This window comes from Manis pentadactyla, chromosome 4 (assembly GCF_030020395.1).
Source record: "Manis pentadactyla isolate mManPen7 chromosome 4, mManPen7.hap1, whole genome shotgun sequence".
In the NCBI taxonomy this organism is placed as follows: domain Eukaryota; kingdom Metazoa; phylum Chordata; class Mammalia; order Pholidota; family Manidae; genus Manis; species Manis pentadactyla.
In genome coordinates, this window is record NC_080022.1 from 94,415,633 (window position 1) to 94,437,731 (window position 22,099).

At 43.9% G+C, this 22,099-nt stretch overlaps 1 protein-coding gene across 2 annotated transcripts in view; it reads left to right on the forward strand.

Annotated features, from left to right (window-relative positions):
* The window catches only part of CASQ2 (calsequestrin 2), a 63,308-nt gene that overhangs the window by 7,405 nt on the left and 33,804 nt on the right, over positions 1 to 22,099 (forward strand). For both annotated transcript variants that reach the window (XM_036895326.2, XM_036895324.2), the window contains exons 2-4: positions 14,556 to 14,640; positions 17,530 to 17,630; positions 19,104 to 19,215. In XM_036895326.2, the coding sequence (XP_036751221.1) occupies positions 14,556 to 14,640; positions 17,530 to 17,630; positions 19,104 to 19,215 (298 nt within the window). The remainder of the gene's footprint in view (positions 1 to 14,555; positions 14,641 to 17,529; positions 17,631 to 19,103; positions 19,216 to 22,099) is intronic.

Here is a 22,099-nt window from a genome sequence, read left to right on the forward strand (position 1 = left end):
CTGGTTACTATTTAGGATATTAATCTATGTAGAATGCCTGATTGATTGCCTAAAATAGGGCCAGTGCTTACCAAATGCTAATTCCCTTCACCTGTCACTTGGAATTTAGAACATGTTCTTGGCCAGTTGCAGCAGTTCTCAACCTTGGCTGCATATTGGAATCACCTAAGGAGTTGTAAAACATCCTGGTGCCAGGGTCTTATCCCCAAGGTACTGATTTAATTGGTCATGGGGGAAAGGATGATATCCAGGCATTATAGTGTTTAAAAGCTCTCTGGGTGATTCTAGCATGAAGCCAAGTTTGTGGACCACTTGAACCTTGATGCTCAAAATACGGACCCTAGGGCAGCAGCAATAGCATCATTTAAACAGGATCCCAGGTGAGTCACAGACACAGTGAACTTTGCAAAGCACTGGCCTCTGGAGCTGGAGAAATTCTCTGGTGGCCAGAATCACAGTGCGACTGCTTGGCCTTTTGCCTTTTGCCTGCTGACTTTCCAGAGTGACACTGGGCTGTCGGCATACCTCTCATCTGGAGACCTGCTGAGATGTTACGTTGGTTCTGGGGCTGCAGGGGCTCCCGTGTGCTCTCGGATTCAGTCAGGCCTGCCAGGGGGCTCACACTGTCCCTTCACACAGTCCCCTTAGCAGGAAATGATCTGGGCCTGTGGGAAGCCTTACACTACTTGAGAAGTTTCCAGGTGAACTGAGGGTTTTTCTAAGGTCAGATCAGATGGTGCCTTTTTAAGTAATCTTCAGTCAGGGTCGAGGGTGTACCTTCCAAAAGGGAGGAAAAGCATCTATTTGGTGCCTGTGGCACATGTCCTTATCCCGCAAAGAAATGACAAATCTGAGAACCCTGGAGGTATAAGAATATGGGGTACTAAGATGTTAAAGGTTTAATGGGAAACTATAGAAAAGGTTCTTAGAGCAAACTGGTGAGGGTTCTATAATGTAAAGCCAAGCCTGTGAGCACCTAGATATTCATTCTTTCCTTTGTTCGCCAAATATTCATGCACTGCTTACTTTAAAATGCAGATGACATGACCCCTGGTATCTAAGGAGGTGGTCTTTTATTGATAAGGACTTACTCCCTTTAGTTCTATGCTTAAATGTCACCTTATCAAGGAAGTTACTTCCTGACCACCTCCAAACACTCAGGTTATACTCTCTCCTCTACTCTGTTTTTCTCTAAAGCGCTTGTCTGGTTGATTGCATATTGTCTGACACCCCCACAGAATGTAAAACCCACAAAGGCAAAGACTTTATTCTCTTCGCTGCTGTACCCCCACACTTAGATCAATGTCTGACTCACAGTGAGAGAGAACTCAACAGTGTTTGCTGAATGAACAGAAGAAATGGGGGGAAAAGGGAAACAGCACTCACTGTGAACGTACCACAAACCATGCCCTACGTGGGCATTTTATGTTATTTTATTGAGTTTTTACATTATCTCACATTGCAGGCAAAGAAATTATGCCAAAAATCAAGGAGAAACTGCCCAGGGTCGCAAAGCTGTAAAACGGCAGAGCATGAAACAGGATTTGAATTCAGAGCTGTTTGGTTCCAAGTGCCGTGTTCCTTGTACTGCACCAAGGAACAGCTGAAAGGGATCGCTCCGCTCTTGGAAGCGGTGCCAGCTTACAACAGAACAAGTATCTTTAGTTTGTGTTCTGGATGGTCACCTCCACTTGAGCAATGTTTAATTGTTCCGTTGGACAGTGTGTGGAATCAAAATGACCAGTGTGAGCAAATGGGCTATAATGCTCAGCAGCTTCTTGAGATTTCAGGTTTACTGGCTGGCTGGCTGCCTGGATGGAAAGAGGGGAAAAGGCAAGGTATAATAAATACATTGCCTATATTAAAGATACATGTCTCCTTCATCTCTTTTAAAATTAAATTAATTTTTAAAAAAGAATTGAGTGGAATAGTAAACAATTAGGTTGAACCTGTCAGATTCAGGCAACTATTTGTCATCCTTGCTTAATCCCACTGAAATATGAGTAAAACGGATTTTTTTTTTAAAACCACAAGACTCTCTGTCCAAAGTATATATTCAGCACGGGCAGAAACTTCTGGACTTTATAAGGCTGACCCTGCCTTCAAGCCTATTTAGCACTGGCAAATATCCCAGTGGTTACATTTCTTAATCCCAAGAGAGGAAAGCAAAATGTAGTGGCTGGAGTCAAGTAAATCTACAGATGGAATGATGTGGGGACAGTGGGCAGAGAATAGCAACACACACAAGATTCAGGTATTTCTTCCAACTGTTTGCTGCCCAAATATGGCATTCTCCAAACTTGCACCTGCTGCCCTCTGAAAAATCAGATGAGGTCAGGCTTATTTTGGTTTGGCTTTGAGAAGGAATCCTCACATAGAGCCAGTCCTGTCTCAGAAGATGCAGACCCATGCTCACTCTTAAATTGCAGACCTCCTCAGAGCCCAAGTGCACCAAACCATGTGATGAGAGTCTGCTGTGCATTTCTCAATGAAACACCTGGTGCTTGGGGTGAGGTGGTGGAAAAACAGAAGACCCAGGATTGAGTTGGTGATGGGGAAATTCTTCCTTCCACATAGAGAATTAATAGAGAAACAGATATTTTACACAATGGAAAATACTGTTGAGTCAGAAGCTTTTAGACCACTGGAAGCTTCTCTCACTACAGTGCTGGAGTCCAAGCAAAACGTCTAGTCATCATACCTTTGATGTAGCTGTTCTAAAATTTTGAGGTAGTCCAACAAAAATTTGGCTCCCAAAGTTATAATTTTTAAGTGAAGACCTGAGATACCATGAAAGTCACCCCTATAAAACTATTATAAGGACTAGTATAATATAAAGCAGTAAACTAAAAAGTGAGAGATAAAATCTGCTTCAGAATCACAAGATTTTTCTTTACAAGCAACAGCCCTACTTTCCTGTCATTTGCGCTCGCTGGGTGGTGTGCAGAGGTTTTGTGTAATTAACAGCTCAGCCTTAGCATTTACAATGACTTGTTTCACCAAGCAAGTTAGTCCCCCAAAATATTGAACCTGTACAGTGAGGCCTCTGAGGGTCCCTTTCCTACAATCTAGATGTGGTTTTAGCCAGATCAGCTGTTTGGATAGACAGGCAGGGGAGCGGCCAGCGTGCCATCGTGCAGGGCGCCGGGGCTGCCAGAGCCTCTTCTCCATGCCCGGAACGCCGGCTCCAGGAGCGCCCGCCCACTGCCCATGCCAGGCAGGCCTCTCCTCCCCATCTGCTGTGTGCCAGGCGGGAGGCGAGCCAGGCCAGCGACAGGTACTCCCGCACATGCCCACCTGCCTCCGCCTTACCCTGCCACGCGCAGGCCCCTGGCCCAGGACGCCCAACCAATCTGCCATTACACACCCGATTTACTTGAGAAGGAAATTAGGGTATCTCCCGGACTCAAAGGAAAAAAGGGAACACCACACATTAACGGCCACGTGAGATGCCACCTGGCATCGCGAGGACACAAGCTTTGGAGTCAGGCCCACCGGATTTGAGTCCCGGCAATACCCAGGCGTGGCACTGGCCCTGTGACCGCAGGGCAGGTCCCTGAACTCCTCCAGGCTCAGCACCTTCCTTTGTAAAACAGGAACCGCTCCACCTTCGTCAGAGTTGGCACAGAAAGGTGAGATGTGTGCAGTGAGTCGCACGACAAAGGGCTGTTCTTGAAACTACCCTGAATGAGCGTGAGAAACTCCACACGGCACCCAGGTTAGGGGCCTGTCATTAGTGGATGTCATCAAGATAAATATTAGTAAGGCATTTCACAAAGTCCAGCAGAGTCATACCAGGTTTCTCTTCTGCCTTTTAATGTGCAATAGAAGGGAGACAAGTCACAGATCCCTTCGTCCAGTTACTCTTTTATGTTCAGGAGGCCTCTCCACCAGCTGAATGCTTTGCCTCCATTTTTTTTTCTTAGATGAGGCGCATCAATCTGTGGAAGGTTTGGTTAGAAAAGGGCTGCTTGCTCCCTGGTTGCAGGAGTGCAGTGAATAATTCAAGGGGCTCTTCTGAGGGGGACCGGGGAGGTGGCTATCAGGGCAGGCTAGGCTTTGGGCTGCCAGACTACATTTTCACAGGCTCTCAGGCACAGAACTCTGCTGAGAAAAATCAGAAAAGAGCATGGCCCGGCCCCATGTCAGTCAAATCCACTTTTAAAAATTCTATGACAATGATATTTTTAGTATGAACAGCAAAACACCCAGCCTCCCTCCTTCCCTCAGTTTGGATATCGCAAGATGCTACACAATGAGAGATTGTGATTGTACAATGGGGATGGTTGTAGAGCAGAGGCTTGCAACGTGTGGGCCTGGGACCAGCAGCATCAGCCTTGCCTGGGATGCATTTCTTGTCATAAATGCCAGCCCTTGGGTCCCATCCCAGACCTGCTGAAACAGAAACTCTGAGGTGGTCTCTGAAATCTCTGTGTTTACAAGGCTTCTCTCCAGGTAATGGCTGATGTGGGTTCAGGGTCAAACTGCCAGCTTAGTATGTAATGGCTGTAATGGGGTTGCCCTGTGGTGAATTTCCAGAGCACATTCACTAAGCACTTGCATGCATGTTACTCCTGCAAGAATGAGATCTTATTTTTTTTACATTAGAAATTTGAGATCAGAGAAATTGTGACCTGCTCAGAGTCCCACAGCTGATAAGTAGCAGAACTGGGATGTGGACCCAGGTCCCTCTGAGACCCAGGTATAGGGAATGTACTTGAAGAGATGAGACCTTGGGCTCTGAAGCCAGTCAGGGCTGGAATCCCAGTTGTGTCACTTAAGTGCTGTGTGACCTTGGGCCAATTGCTTACTCTCTCTGTGCCTCAAGTTCCTCATCTGCAAACCTCGACTTCATGTGGATTTTGTGAATCTTCAGTAAGATAACTCATGTAAGGTGTCGGAGCAGTAGCACATTATCTGGCCTATAGTAAATACCCAATGATGTTATTTGTGTTACTGTTGTTACATTACTTCTCAACATCGTGGAGTGGGAAGAATGCCCAGCACTGACCCATGGGTCTCTTTCTTGGCATTGACCAAAGTCAGAGTACAAAAGGGCCAAAAGAAACAATCAACAGCCTCCCTCTCCCCTGAGGATCTTTCAGAGGCCAGCCCATTCCAGCCCACGAGGCCCCAGTATTCACTCAAATCCCATAAGACAGCAGTTCTGCTGCCTTGCTTGCCTCCTGCACAGACACATCATGTGCCAGCCCCCAGCTATACATAGCCTGAGCCTCATTTGAGGGCGCTGGAAAGTGACAGGAGATTACCAGGGATCAGCGTCAGCTCTCTGGTTTCAAGGGAGGACACACATTTGTTGAATCTCTTGACATGTTGCCAGATGGCATCAGGGACAGTGGGTAAAAACAGCCCTTTGGCTTGTGGCTTACATGGAAAAAGCAGGATTGCAGCCAGGGTATTTTTAATAACTGGCCTGAGGGACATTTGCCTGGAGCAAAGATCTGTGACATTTTTCTCCAGGCTCCCCAGTCCTCAATTTTTTCAGGTTTTTGACTCTGCAGAAGATAACCTCCACACAGCTCCCTTTTCTCTACTACCCACACCTTCCCCACCTTCCATTGGACCATGGAGCAAATTAGTCATTGTCCTCCATGAAGATAGTTCTGGGAAAGTGGTTCGAATGTAGCTTCCTTCTTCTCTGCCCCTGGAGTAGGGCTGAGAAGTCCTACAGAAGGGTTGGACTTGGAGGGAAATCACAGACACACAGGGCCCCTGGCATGCTGCCTTGCTGTCCCTGAGGCCCGGGGAGCAGTCACACAGCCCTGGTGCTGCTGTAATAGTTTCTCGCTTCTTCATGGGCAAACTTCTGAGCAAGTGACCCACACCTGCTCTAACATGTCCTTGCCACCCACTCATCTTTAACTCCCTGTGCTTTGGCTTCTGTTCCAGCTCCTCGCTAAAGGTTATCAGTGACTTACCAGTCCTGAAAGGGCAGACCTTACAGTGGTCCCACTCTTTGTGACTCCCTGCAGCGTTCAATCCAAGCACCCGCTCCTTCTCCAGCTCCTCTCCTCCTGTGACTTTGGAGTCACGACCCTGTGTTCCTTGGCTTCCCCTGACTACTCCCATACTCCTCTGTGCCTGCATGGCCAGCTCTTCTCCTCATTCAGAGTGCCAGTCCTCCACCCTGTGGCTTCTTTGTACACTCTCCTCCCCAAAGATGTCACCCATCCTCATCCTTCACCTCTTGCCTTCACAGCTGTACTGGGGACCTCTCCCCTGAGCTCCAGGTTGGCAGCTCCCACTCTTGGCTGGACTTCCACTGCCATGAACTCATTGCATCTAAATCCAAGCTGAGGATCTTGCCCCTGGTTCTGGCATGGCCTGGAATGTCACTGCTTATCCCCCACTCTGTCCCTCGCTGGAGATCCTGGAATCATCTTGTCTCCTTTCCTTTGGTCTACCTCCCTTCTCTCTGATAAGCCACAGATGAGTTACCAGTCAGCTGATTCTCCATATGTACCCTCACCTTACAGGTTCTTCTCCATCACTGCCGCTGCCTCGGTCTGAGGCCTGCTGTCCCCCACTCACCCAGGCACCTACCCTTTCCACTCTCCCTGCCATCCGTCTGGCCCATGCCCTCAGATCAGCCATCCTGAAACTCAGTTAGCATACCATTCTTCTGCTCCACATCTCCCAAATCAGAGGGGCTAGTCCTAGTATTCTGAGCCCCTCGCACTGTCTTTCTCATATGCCTTAAACACACTACTCCTTTCTGAACCCCCAGATAAGCCCTGTCAGCCTGTTCTATACTCAGCCTGTACATTCACACCTCCAGACCTTTGCTTATGCCATTTCTTCTCCCTGGGAGGCCCTCACTGCTCTCCTCTGCCTATCCATGCACTCCTCCTCGCTGAAGGTCTAGCTGGCCTCTTCTCTTGCAAGCATTCTCCTTTTTCATCAATTCATTTACTAGGAAAATTTTTTTTTCTTCTTTTACTGCAAGGTAGTGTTGTGGGCCCAGCTCTTCTGATTTTCCAAAGCCCAAACTCTCAGCTTCCATGTGAGATTGCTGCAGGTGTTCCACCTCAGATGGTAAAGGTGGCGCCTCCCAAAGGGACACAGTCCCTTCGAATGACAGCATAAAGGCTGGTTCATATGCAGTATGGTTATGAAACAGTAATATGTTCAGTGTGCAAACACAAAAGAGATTAAAAATTTTGCTTTCAAAATGGGTTTCAGGCCTGAAAAAGCAGGTTTTCTTGAAAGTCAGGAATTGAATGTTCAGCCTATGAATTTGGGATTTAAAAGATGGGAGAAGAATATGGCAGTGCTTATCACTTTTTCTTTTATAGATGAATTTAGTAATACAACATCTCCAATAATTAATGCAAGCAGACAACATTAATATCTTATTATTTTCATTTTCTGAAAATATTCAATGAAGCAATTTTTTATTGAGCTATAGTTGACAGTTAACATCATATTAGTTTTGGTTGTACAACATAATGATTTGGTATATGTAATATATTGTGAAATGACCACAAGTTTAGTTAACACATCCATCACTGCACATAGTTACTAATGTTTTTCTTGTGATAAGAACTTGTAAGATCTATTCTCTTAGCAACTTTCAAATATACAGTATAGTATTGTTAACTACAGTTACCATGCTGGACATGACATCCCCATGATGTCATTAAGTTTGTACCTTTTGACTATGTTCACCCACTTGGCCCACCTGCCACCCCCACCGACCCCTTGGCTCAGGCAGCCACCAATCTGTTCTCTGAATCTGTGAGTTCTGAGGTTTTTTTTTTTTTTTTTTAGATTCCCCTTATACATGAGATTGGAAGGCAAGGAACTAATATTTGTTGAGAGATCTACTCTGCTCAGGTAGTATACTAGGTGTTAGAGATAGAGTGGGGGGAGAACAGACATGGACCTGGAGCTTACAGGCTAGCAGACGGGTAGTTGATAGACATATGAAGATACAAGTTAGCCTGTACATACAAACTGAGAAAGGAGTGTGAAGGAAAAGTACAGCCCAGTTCAGACTGGCAGTCAGGGAATGCCTTTTGAGGAACCGACATTTATGTGTAGACTTCAAGGATAGTAAGAGTTGGTGAAGAATGGTGGGAAGGGTCTTTTAGAAAGAGGGAAGGGCATACATGGAGGCAGAGCAAGACTAGAACAGGTTGTTCCCTGCAGGCAGCTGCAACTTGTGCCCCCATCTAGGGTCTGGGTGCACAGCTGAGTGAGGTGAGCCTGTGCAAACACCTCCTGAAGCAGGAAAGAGCTTGAGGTCTGCAGAAACCGAAGAAGAGAGTATTAAGTAAGAGGCAGCTTGGCCCCAAATGAGGCCAGAGAGGCAGGTGGCTAAACCATGCAGGGCCTTGTAGGCCGTGTCAGGGATTTTAGATTTCATCCTGAGTGCATGGAAATTAAATCCACATGACTTATCACAGCCCACTAAGCTCCACATGATTAGATCCCCCTGCCCATGAGCTCTCTCCCTCTAAGTCTACATAGCCCTTGTTTTCTGTTCTAGTCCTTTAGTTACTTGCTCATTAGCTCCCTCCCTAATGAAATCACTAGGTCCTTGATGTTGAACTATGTCTTACAAACTTTTGTTTAGCCTGGGACCTTGATCATAGTAGGTTTTCAATTAGTAGTTATTGCTCTCTTTCTACCCCAATACATTAGGCTTTGGTATTTTTGAATTGGCACAATGTACAGAACTCTATTCAGCTGTCATACTATTAAGAAGAAAACATAACATTCATCAAGCACTTATGCATGCCAAGACCTGTGCCAAGAGCTTTACTTGCACTGTCTCATTTAATCTTCAAACCAGCCTGATGAATAGGTATTGTTATTACCCATATTTTATAGCAGTCACAGCACTTACAACCAAGTCAGGCATTCATGTCTCTGATGCCAAGCCCCATACTCTTAACCATTGGGATATACCATCTACAGGTCATTTACTCACTTAAAGATGAGATCTGCTTCAACCTCACTGTTACAGTAGTAGCAGTGGTGCAATAAATATCTACACAATGCAACAAAAAAAGAGAGAAGGGGTATTCTATGAATATCCACTTATTTACTATCGAATTATGCATATTATGTGATATGACTCTTTATAAAAAGTACTTTTTGTACTCAAAAGAATGAACACTGCTCAAAGCAATTCCTAATATTTCTGGAAAGAATGAGCACTGTGCTGATGCTCAGGAGCTCCCCGTACCAACTGATAAGAGATGGACAATAGGCAAGACCTATATAACCAGTCAAACAAAACCAGCAGAGGAAAGGTTGTAAGTCAACAGGAGTAAACTGCAGTTAGAGCTGAAAAGAGTATTCCAGTTTTCTGGGAATTTAGGAGACATATTGACTATCTTTTATCCTCCTCATACTTGTAACACTTAATCCTGTAACGGGGGGCAATTGTCTCTTCCTCATTTGGCTCCAAAGTCCCTTAAACTCATGACGTACTTGGGCCATTCCATCCATTCATCCAAAGTATGCTAAGGAAGTATATGAGATAAAAATGATATAAATGAGGCACATAAGAGGCCCTTCCCTTTCAGGAGGAAAGACCCACGATACAGAAGAGACTTATACACACTACTAATGACTACAAAGTAAGTGTCAGAGCGCTGTGTCCCTGCGACGGACTATTGGAATTCACAGAAAGGAGGCTGGTGTGAAAGATGAGTGTGGAGCTGGGATTTGCAGCCAAGGGTGGCCAAGGCTGGCAGCAACTGCAAGAGCAGTGAGACTGGGTGCAGAGGATGGAGACAGGAACACATGAGCTGGAGAGTTAGGACCAGAGCAAGAATGGGAGCAGGACCAAGCCAAGTGCAAGAGAGACACTGTCCAGCCCGCCCATCAGCCTGGTCCTGAGGGGAGCAGGTCATGTCAGGAGTCAGCCCAGGAGGCCCAGCTTTTTCACAGCTGCTCTCTCTGCACCCAGACTCCTGGCTCTCTCTGGAGTTGCTGCCAGTCCAGGCCACCCTTGGCTTAGGCCTGTGAAGGGTGCTTGCTAGGGCTGACGGACATGATGACAGAGTTCAAGTGGGCAGGCTTTGGGCCTAATCAGGGTGGGAGGTGAGAGTGATGGGACACTGCAAGGATGGCACAGAAGAGCGCCAAGGGGCAGGCAGGCAGGTCTCAGCTAGCATGGGTTGTGGCCCATCTGTGGCCGCCAGCTCTGCTTTCCACATGTTGCTCAGAAAACAGATGGCTATACTTAGTTCAACAGGAAACCAGGAAAAACAGAACTGAGTTTGTCTGCGATAGTACCTTGCACTCATATATCTTCATAAGTCACATGTAAATGTCAACATGGTAGCTAGAAGACTGTGTCATACATACCTAGGAGAGCACACATTTGCACCCACTTAAACACCAACAAAATATGGAGTATACACCTGGGAGAGGCCAGAGTTAAATTCTGTTTAATTCTCAGAATTAACCTCTGATGTTCTTACTATTCTTAATATTTCTCTCTTATGCCTAAAGTAGAGGGGCCAACAGGGCCAAGCACAGGCCCCTTGGTCATGGCTGGAAAACATTGTGCTGTATCACTTTCAGATGAACCAACAAACGCCTCAAGCAGTGTTTTCCAGAGTGTGGTATGAGATCTACTGCATCAGAATCATGGAGCGTGATGGTATGGTTTGAAAAACTGTAGATTCCTGACTTCTCCATGCTCCATGTTGATGCACAGGAAGGCCGACTTTCACCAGTGCCCCAGGTGATTCTTATGTATGCTGAAGTTTAAGACAACTGTTACAGGCTCATATTCTAGGAGCAGGGAAACTTATTAATATCACAAAGCATTAGGCCTCATCATTGTTCATTTTAAATGATAGACAAGGGAACATTTTAGTTAATGTTTTGATAGTGCTAAATAGGACAGAGTGGCTTACCCTGAGAACCAGGAAGGGCACCCAAAAAATGACTTTGTCTACTAAATTGAATGTAATAGACTAAAGCCATGTGACTTTGCAGAAAGACTGGCCTGTTTAAACATCACAGGAAAGCACAAGTTAAGTCATAATGTAAACACTGATGATGATGATGCCTTTCATCTTAAACCTTCCCTAGTCTCAGCCAAAATCCAAGAAAGGAGATAGAACTGCCCAAGGGATGGGTGGCGTCACCTGTTGTCCGCCTCTCTGCCCCAGACACCAGGTGCACTCCACAGGGCAGCTCTCTGTGCTTCTGCCCCAAATCCTTAGCCTTGGAGGAATGGGAGTGGGCAGGAGCCAGAGAGAGAAAGAGAATGGGGATTACGTGAGAAGATGGGCGGAAAGAATGAGCAGGCAAAGGAAGCCCCAGAAAAGTTATGACAGGAGAGAAAATCTCAGGGGGAGGCCACGGACGCTGGGAACGATGAAGGAAGACAGAGGAATGAAGAGAAATTGAGACAAGCGACCATGGAAGAGGAGGCAGAGGGTTTCCAGCACAAGTTGAAGAGTCAGATCCAGGGCCAGTCCACCAAGAAAAAAAAGAGATTTTAAAGGTATTCTCACCAAAGAAGAGAACTACACTACATGTGAAGCAAACACTGATAGAACTAAAAGAAAAATAGACAAATTCCTAAGATCAAGGACAAGGTGTAAATGTCCACTCTTACCACCTTATTTAACACAGGGCTGGCAGCTCTTGCCAGAGCAATAAGAAAATACAAGGAAATAAAAGGCATACAGACTGGAAAGGAGGAAATAGACTGTCCCTATTTGCAGATAACATGATTGTCTACATAGAAAACCACAGGAATCAAAACAAAACAAAACAAAACAAAAACCTCCTAGAGTTAATAAGTTTAGCTGGGCTTCAAGATACAAGATAAGCAAAACCCAATAATATATCTATATACTGGGAAAAACACATGGACATTAAAATTTTAAATACAATACTATTTATAATCACCTGGAAATTTAAATATTTAGGTGCAATGCACAAGCTTATATGTTAAAAACTACACAATGCTGATGAAAGAAATCAAAGAAGATCTAAATAAATGGAGAGACAAATCATGTTCATGAACTGGAAGACAACATAGTAAATACATAAGTTCACCCCAAGTTGATACACAGATCTAACAATTGAATGCAATTCCTATCAAAATCCTAGTAGGATTTTTTTCTAATTATAGACAAGATTATTCTAAAGTTTACATGGAAATGCAAAAGAGCTACACAAGCTAAAGCAATTTTGAAAAAGAAGAATTATATGGGAAGAGGTAGTCTACTCACTTACAGAATTTGTTATAAAGCAGCTGTAATCAAGACTATGTGGCATGACAGAGAGACAGAACAGTAAAAGCAGAAATAGACCCACATAATTATGTCAAACCATCTTAGCAAAGGTGCAAAAGCAACTCAGTGAAAGAGAGGTGGCCTTTCCAAGAAATAGTGCTAGAAGACTTGGACATCCATTGGCCAGAAAAACATCTTCAACATAAGTCTCACACTTTACACAAAATTTAGCTCAAAATGGATCATGGACTCAAATGTAAAATTAAAACTATAAAGCTTTTATAAAAAAATTAGGAGAAAATTTCATGATAAAGAGCTAGGCAAAAGATTCTTAGACTTAACACCAAAAGTACAATCCGTAAATGTAAAAACCTGTAAGTTGAACTTTATCAAAGTCAAAAACTTCTGCTGTGAAAGACCCTATTAAGAGAATGAAAAGATGAGCTACAAAGTGGGTGAAAATATTTGTAAAATGTATATCTGACAAAAGACTAATGTTGGAGAATTCTCAAAGCTAAACAATCAAAAAATGATCCATTTAGAAAATAGGCAAAAGACATGAACAGGCATTTTGTGGAAGAGAACATACAGATAGCAAATAAGTACATGAAAAAAAAATGTTCAACATCATTACCTACTAGGGAAATGCAAATTAAACCATGAGATATCACTGCATATCTGTTAGCATGGCTAAAATAAAAAATAGTGGCAATGCCAAATGCTGGCAAGAAAGCAGATCTGATCACTGATCATTGCATTGCTGGTGGGAATATGAAGTGGTACAGCCACTCATGGCCACAGTTTGGCAGTTTCTTTCAAATTAAACATGTAATAACCATACAACCTAGCAATTGCACTCCTGAGTATTCATCCTAGAGAAATTAAGACAAAGCTTCACACAAAAACCTGTACAGAAATGTTTATAGCAGGTTTATTCATAATAGCTAAACATGTGAGGCTGAAACCAGCTGTCATTCAGTGGATGAATAGCTGAACAGTGGTACCACCATACTGCGGAAATACTACTCAGCAATAAAAAGGAATGACTTACTGATACACACGAGCACCTGGATGAATTTCTAGAGAAATCCAATGAGTAAAAAAAGCCAATTCCGAAGGATTACATATTGTATGGTTTAACTCACATAACATTCTTGAAAAGATTATGGAATGGAGAACAGAGTAGTGATTGCCAAGGGTTAAGGAGGGGATGAGGATGAAGCAAATACATGTGACTATAAAATTATGACATGAGGGGTCCTTGCGGTTATGGAAATGTTCTGCATCTTGACTGTAAGTGGGTCTATTTCTGCTTTCACTATTCTGTCCCTCTGCCACTATCACACCATCTTGATTACAGTTGCTATCCATGCCAATACCCAGTTTGTGATATTGTATTATAGTTTTGTGAGATGTTACTTTGGGGGAAACTAGTTAAAATGTGCAAGGAGGAAATTAGGTAAAATGTGTCTATTATTTCTTACAACTGCATGTTAAATCTATAATTATCTTTTTTAAAAAGTTCAACTTCATATTAATATTTCATGATCTGTCTAGTATCTTCTCCACTCTATTTTAAACCTCCACTCAGCCAGAGGGCAGGAATTAGATCTTAGTCAGTTGAGGGTCTCCCTACTTCTTTATATCTAAGCGTCAGGGAACTTAACACAATGCCAATCTTGTGCTTGGTGTCATCATCTAAGCTGTGTCCACTCCAGATAGTTTTCAGCCATCTGTTCACCTCGGACACTGCCGCATCCTCTTCACCTTTGGGGCTGACAGTTCCATTCCAGGTACTTGACTAGTTCTTCCTCTTGAAGTGTTGTGGGGAATTCCAGGGGCCATCTGGCATCTATCTGCCAGATATACCCAGTAGGCATTCCTATTCCACAAGTTCAGGGGGTGGAAACCCTTGAGACTATGCTTGGCTCTTGGAGACACACGTCTCCTTTATTCTAAGGTCCTTTAGCCTGTCTAGCATCTTGTGTCCCCACCTGATTCCAGGTTCATTTAATGGCTGGGGAAGGGCTCGGGGCCCCTTGTCAGGTATCGGTGGTTATCCAAGCACTCAGCTATGCTCTTCCACATCTTCTGTCTTAGGTCAGGTCCTCACATTTCTCTCTTTGGTTCTCAGCATTCTGCTGAACCATCCTTCCAAAGGGATAAGTATAGCATCCCTTGGCTACTGCTTGAGTTGGTCAGAGTAACAGAAAATATGGAGAAAAATACTCTTGTCAATACATCAAAATATTATTACTCCATGATGTTTTCTACATCTTTCTGCTCTTGGCCCACTTACTCTCTTGTCTTTCCCCTCAGCTTGTGGCCCAAGTCCTGGAACATAAAGACATAGGCTTTGTGATGGTGGATGCCAAGAAAGAAGCCAAACTTGCCAAGAAACTGGGTAAGTGGGATTTTTTTGAGGTATATCAGGAAGAAACAAATGTGTCCTGCAAAAAAAAAAAAAGACAATTTCATTTCTTCTTGCATGATAATTGGACTGCTTTTAAATAAATATAAAATGGTCCTGTATACTTTAGTCTTGGGTTGGGGAAGAGTTTCATAAAACTGAGTATCAGACTGAATTGAATGATTTCACATTAATCATCTAATATATCTTTGTACCAATACAATGAAGAGGGTTTCTTCCTGGAGAAAATGGCACTGAAGATTCAGACCTTCATTTTCAGCTCCCAGAGCAGGCTAAAAGGCCACCCTCTGTATTCCACTGCCATGGTGATCTCTCTGAGGGGGATCGCATCTCTTCTTCATCACCTTATTTCCTTACCTCTTGGCTGAAATAGCCAACAAAAGAAAGCATTAATAGTAGTGACTCTGGGGTCCCAGGGGTTTCTAAATTTAAGGCTAAACCCCAGCTGGGCATTATCACCAAGGATGAGAGGGAGGATTTAAGTGAGGTATGGTTAAGTGACTGCTGCGCAAATTGTAATCTCTTGTGTTAGTCTGTCATGCTTAAGTGCAATGCACTTTAAGATTCTCACACCTCTAATCCCAAGGAGAAGGGATATAGGTGGCTCCTCTAGTTTTCAAACACCCACACATATTGCTGCTCTTTTTCTTTTTCTGCATGACTGGTAAATAATAGCTATTAAAAAATAGCAGGAGGTTATAAAACAGGACCCTTAAAGAAAGGTTAATTGCACTTGGAGTAATAAGCACAGGAAAAGAAAAAAAAAAGATTAGTGGTGGTTCAACAAATACCTACATGAAAGTTCATTATCTTGGGGAATTACAAACAACTATTTTCTATTTTATTTTCAAGGACCACCTTTTTTTTTTTAAGATTTACATTTTAGAAGACACTGTGTAGATTAGACACAAGGAAGAACTCAACTCATGACTCTAAAATGATAATGAGTTATTAAGAATGTCTGCAGCACCTCTTTCCCTGGAGACAAATTAGAGAGTATTTTTTCCCCTTGAGCAGGGGAGCAAAGTGTGTTAAACTGTTTCACTGGTCAAAAGCAATTTAATGAATTCTTTCTCCTCCCTTTGCACCCATGGATTCTCTAGTCTTCTCTTTCACATTGTTTTAGGGAGAAATTGAATTGGGGAGAATTTCTAGTAGATTTAGTTATAGGGAAATGCTAGTGTTCCAGTGATCTAAACATTTAGGGAGGACAAGCTGGATAAGCGTTCGTAAGAATGGACCAGAAGATACTCTCCTAATGGAGGACATGATAAGGCTTGAGAAATCTAAATGAGCTTGCATGTTAATTGGTTTACTAGTTACCCACATTATTAAATCCTCATCCCCACTAGTGCGCTTACTATCTGTCAACATAAGAAGATGTTACAGAATCACTGGCTATATTCTCCATGCTGCACTACCCTCCCTATGACCAATTATGCTATGATTGAGATTTTTTATGGGGGGCAGGTTCTACCTGATGCTCAGAGTTTACAGAACAGCTGTATTTTGCAAACCTGCTCCTCTAACTTTGTCCTTTCTTCCATTTGCCTGAGTTGGGTCTCCATTAGGTTGTGCCTGAACTAGTGCACTAGTGGGTTTCACTCAGCAAAATCCAACAGCAGGACACTGGCTGAAGTTCCCTATGGTGCCTTTTGTGATCAGTCACTGCCAGCTCCAGGGATTTACAAATGGTGCTCCGTGGTGTGCCCAGGGCTCTTCAGACATGTCCCGGGACACACCAAACAGTGGACCAGCCTCCCTTTCCCTAGAGATTCTGCAGAAGAGTTCATTTGGAGAAAGCATTCTCCAGCTAATAGAGACTTTGAAAACAATTAATCTAAGAAATTAGGGTGCCATGCAGTGGGACTAAATGTCAGCCTCAGCTTTTCAGCATTCCTGGGGGAAATTCAGTTTTCCAGCAAGCATTTGTTAAAGTACGTAGCATTTCTGCCAGAGCATAATGGAGGGTGGACAAGAAGATACAGAACCTGCCCGTACTATGAATGTATGCGCATGTCAAAATTCATTGAGCTGTACGCTAAGGTTTGAGCATTTTATTGTATGCACCTCAATTACAGTGAAAAAGAAAAGAAAAAAAAGAATCTGCCCTTGCAGCATTATCAGCTAAAACAGATGTGCAGAATTCAGCAGCAATAGAAAAGCAAGCTATTCCTTCTGGCCCCAAACATTTATGGGGCGCCCGATGTAAGCAGACTCTGCAAGGCCCTGGGACACCAAGGTGACAGTGGTCCTGGCCTTAGCTTACATTACAGGGGTACCTGTGAATGGAGCTGGGAGAAGAGTGATTGGAGTGGCCTTCCTGGGAAAAATCAGTCCTAAGTGACACCTGAAGGAATTGATTGAGATAAAGCAGATGGAGGTCACCCCAAATTTGGCGAACATCTGTGTAGATGATCATGCTCTCCAACTTTCCCTCCATGTACTCTTTCACATCAGCAAGTGGGCAAGAAGCCCAGGGCATTGCACAAGGATTAGGAGAGCAGTTTTCAGAGAGTGCAGGTCTTCCCATGGGATTGGCATTAGGCTGTGGAGGGACTTGAATGGCAGGCTAAGGAGTCAGGTGGGCAGTGGGCATTTTGATAAAGAGAATGGGGTAATCAGTATTTTTGGAAATTTAAAGCAGTGGAAGCTGAAAAATAGAACTTTCTTTCAAGTTTCAATTTCCATTTTGGGAGCCCTTCAGAGTGTGGTTTAGAAGGAACTGATCCTAAGGATAATGCAAGTCGCCCTGATCGTGACCTCACTGTCACCCAGTGTCCCTGAGCCAGACCTCAGCCAACAGGATGGCTCTGCTCACATCAGGATGACCTTGTCTGGAGGTGTCTTTGTTTCTTTCAGGTTTCAATGAAGAGGGAAGTCTGTATGTTCTTAAGGGTGATCGCACAATTGAGTTTGATGGCGAGTTTGCAGCTGACGTCCTGGTGGAGTTTCTCTTAGATGTAAGCATTTTGCTCGGTGGCCCTCTACGGAGCTGTTTGGGTTCAAATATAGGGAGAAGTAAAACCCCAAAGTAAGAACAGAGAAGCTGGATAACCTGACCTGGTCTAAGACAGATTTCTCAGGCTTCACAGAAAACTAAGGAGAGCCTACATCACAGCATTATTTATTTCTACTGGCAAGTTCCTAACTTACCTTAGAAACTGTTTTATTAGTGACCAGAGGGTCACAGATTGGGCCTGCGTAGTAGCAACATGTTAATTCTCCAGCAGTTATAACCAGCATCCCCTGAAATTCCCTTGGCCTCATTCCAGAGCTTCTGAAGGGAGCCGGGGAGTGTGGGAAGGAGGCGGGTCATCGCCTGACAATCAGCAGGGAGCGGATCAGCAATCACCTGAGCTGTCCTGAGTCACCTCAGAGCAGAATAAGGAGGCAGGGCTAATTAATGAGCCCCCAGAATCACATTCCCTCTCAGCCGTGGAAGCCCAACACCCTTAGATCCATATGCCCAGGCAAGTAAAGGAACAAACGCTATCAAAGTATTTCATCCATAGATAAAGTTACACTTTCAATAACAGCTGTCAAGTTGAATGCTCTTGAACACAGATTCCTGTCCAGATAAGGAACACCCATACTGATGATTGCTTATCTCCCAGCTAGTACACAGTGGCTTACTGCCTTTTCTTCACAGCCTTCAAACCCAGTGAGTCAGCAGGGATCTGACGGCCACCTCCTCCAAAAATGTGCCCATAGTCTCTGCTTGGCTCTCCCACTGACCCATACCTGCCAGCCCTAAAAATGCTGAGGGAGGCACATGAACAGCTCCTGGCCAGCATGGCTGTGCCCCAGCTCTGTCTGCTAAGTGGGAGCTTTGAGACGCACATAACAGAAACCAGATTCAACTACCTTAAACAATAAGCAATGTGATTGAAGCACACAAATGGAAGACCAGAGTGAAGGCAGATTTTAGACTTGCTCAGATGGGGGCTCAAGCTCCACTTTTCTCCGTAAATCACAATGTTGTTTTCAGTGTGTTGGCTTCGCCCCCAGGCTGCCCTTTCTCATGTTGACTATAAGATAGCCAGCAGCAGGAGCCGATACACTGCATATCCTCATTCAGATCCAGTGAGAGGGGGAAAAGAATCTGGCTTCCATTTATTCTCTTGAAAGGAAAGCAAAGACTTCAGTAAATCTACCCTGAAGATTCATTCGCCAGAATTGGGTCACATGTCATTCCTAAATCAATAGCTGTCAACAGAAAGAGAAGGCCCAGACCACTCCTGCCCCTAGGGTGAGGGCCCGCTCCCAAAAGGCCGTACTGCTGTGCCCCCTGGTGGGGGAGCGGATGGATGTGAGGCCCAACCACAGTATCCCACTTCCCCGCAAAGCTTCCTGCATGTGTGCCTGATTCCCTACTGAGGAAGGAATGCTTCTCCTGTTTGAACATATTTGTGTACGTGTTTGTGGCATTCCAGCTAATTGAAGATCCCGTGGAGATCATCAACAGCAAACTGGAAGTCCAAGCCTTTGAACGTATTGAGGACCAGATCAAACTCATTGGCTTCTTCAAGAGTGAGGAGTCAGAATGTAAGTTGTCTGTCAGCCCCAGCCTGTGAGTCTAAGGTATGTTAGATTACCCATAAAGAGGCCAGGCCATCAGCAGAGCTGTGCTGGGTGGAATTGCACCCTGCGCAACTGAACACGTGCAGAAATTACGCAAAACAGACAGGGAACCTGAAAGAACATCAAGGTTGGGCCATGTTCTCTGACCCTGAAGGTGTGGTAAGTGTTTTACAGGAAGAGAAAAGCCTTCTCTCCACTTTTCCCACTGCCCACCTACCAGTCTGACTCTCCCCTAAAATGGGACAAATAATAATTCTCTCCCTGATGTTGGCACATCCTGTGGTCACGAGCAGGAGAGCAGCTCAGTCACTTGGACAACATTAGAGGAAAATCTGGGTAGGGGTGAGCTTAGCAGCTGCAGCACCATGTGGGGAGTTCTGGCCACCCCCACAGCTGACCGCCGAGGCTGCCGGCAATAGCGCGGCCACACCCTTGGATGCATTCCCTTTGAAAGCCTTGTGGCCAGGTTTTGGGTGGGCACAGAACATACTAGAGCATCACCACAACCCACATGGGTACGAGGGGTGGGAGTGGCAATCAGAAGAGTCGGGAAGGGAGGCGACCAGGAAGGGTAGCTACCTGAGTACAGTTTCTAAAACTGCTTTGCAGCAGGGGTCCACCGAGGTGAGCCTTTTTCTGGTGTCTCAACCTCAGAGCGAGGGAAAGTGTTAAAGTGGGCATGACTGTGAAAGAGAATCTCGTAACATTAGTACATGGGGGAGGTGCAATTAGGGGTGCTTATGACTCCTTCTAGAAACTCCAAAATATTTTGAAATTATTTGCCAAGCTGTTTCTTTGCTCCGTCTGCCACTGGCATCCTTGTCTTCTCATCAACAAACCACCTATTTTCTCTCTCCTGACACCAGGATTCGCTGTCTTCCTCACTTGCTCTATAGGAGCCCTTATTCGTTCTCCTTCGGAGTGTGTTGTGGGAAGGTGGCTAGCCAGAGATTTTTGCCCCAGTTTGCCTTTGGGTGACTTTGTTTCAATTTTCACATTTCTTATGAATGCTGACTACTCTGGGTGCTTCCACTGCCTATTCCTACTTTCTCCACTTTCATTTCCTTCTATTTCCCTTTATCCTTTTCTGTCCTGCCTCTCAATTTGTTTCCCTCTCCTCTTGCACTAATGACAGCAGATAAAGAAGGAAGCAAGGCTAAGATGGAGCTAAGAGCACATCTTCAGTTGCTGTCTTCCTCTCCTAAACCAGTAACAATAGCAGCTCCATTGAATCAACACTTGCCATATGCCAGGGCCTAGGCCAGGAGCTTTAGATACGCCTTAATTCATTATTTCAGCTAGCCTGTCGGGTAGTTACCATAATAATCAGCATTTTAATGATGAGGAAATGAAGGAACAGGAAAGTTAACTCACCCAATATCACACAGCTTGTAAATAGTAGAGTCAGGATTGAAATCCAGGCATCTGACTTCATTCACACACTTGGCCACTGTTTTGTAGTGTTTCAAGACTTCACAAACTTTTCAGGTCATGGTGCACACAAGTGTGATGATGTTTGAGTGGCACATAGGGGAAAACTAGGAGGGATTTGGGCTTTCTTTTTATAAAATAATAATAATAATAAAATAATAGGAATGTTATCAAATATTGCATTTATAAAACTGCTAAATAAAATATTTTTAGATTTTGAATGGGAATCTTGTGCTTGTTTTGAAGGCTGTAGCTTTTGATATTAAATTTTATCCTTGAAATAGCACCATTCCTGAAGAAGGTTGTAAATGATCACTTCAAATTCTTGATATTCACAACTGACAAGAGACTGCTTACAATGTGGATGGTGACAAGTGATAGGACAAATTTCGTTGCTTTTCCTTTGATTGATGAGCGGTCTTTTCTCACTATTAAACAGAATCTAGGTAATCTAATCTCTAACTTGTCCTTCAAAGGTGTGAGCATCGTCTCAATCCAACAGCTATTACTTTCTCTTTCACTGACCAATGTAGTGTTGATATTTCTTAGGATAACTTGAATAGATTTCAAACTCAGTTGAACTTTTCATATTATGTATCTCAAAATAATACCGGAACATTTCCTTAGGAATGTGCAGATATTGCCATACTGGTCTTACAAATTTTTCTTAAGACTTAAATAATAAAATTGCTACTTTGCCATTTCAACCTCCTTTTCAAGGTCGAATTTCTGCTCTTAAATTGACAAACTTTGTCAGTACCCTGTACATCACATGGTCCTTATAATTTTCAATTAACTTCATTCAGGTCTCAGCAAGGTCTGGCATGTTTTGAAGCCAATAATTCTCCTTCAAAAAACATTTTCAGAGTATAATTCACAATTTATTTTCAGTTCATCTCTTAGCTCATATACTCTCTCAGCTTACTTTAGTGTGAAATAGCAGAGATGGTCTTCCGAACCCATTTCTTCACCTAAAGCTAAAAGGAGAAGAGGCTATGGAGGTCTAGATATTATGGAGGTCACCTTTTTTTATAACAACCTTCTATGTAGAATTCAGATTCACAGGCAAAGTTTATAAAGAAAGCTTTTCAGTGAATAAATATTGCTTGAATCTCAAGATTTTCAGAGTGCACCAATGTAGTGTTTACACCTTCTTACACTGACAGTCTCCCCATTAGCGTGTGAACTTGGGCAGTGGTTTCAAAATCTGTTTTGAAGTGTTCATCTACTTCTCTGGATGTCTCATACCCAACAACGTGGTTTGGTTCCTGTTTGCAAGACACATGATGTTATTCCAAGTATTTCTCTCCAGAGTTTTTTTCTAACTGGTTCTATGAACCACGTCCAGGTAGGAATGTCTGTAATCACCAGTCCACATGACTGCTTTGATGCAATCATCTTTTGGATCAGGGTGAAG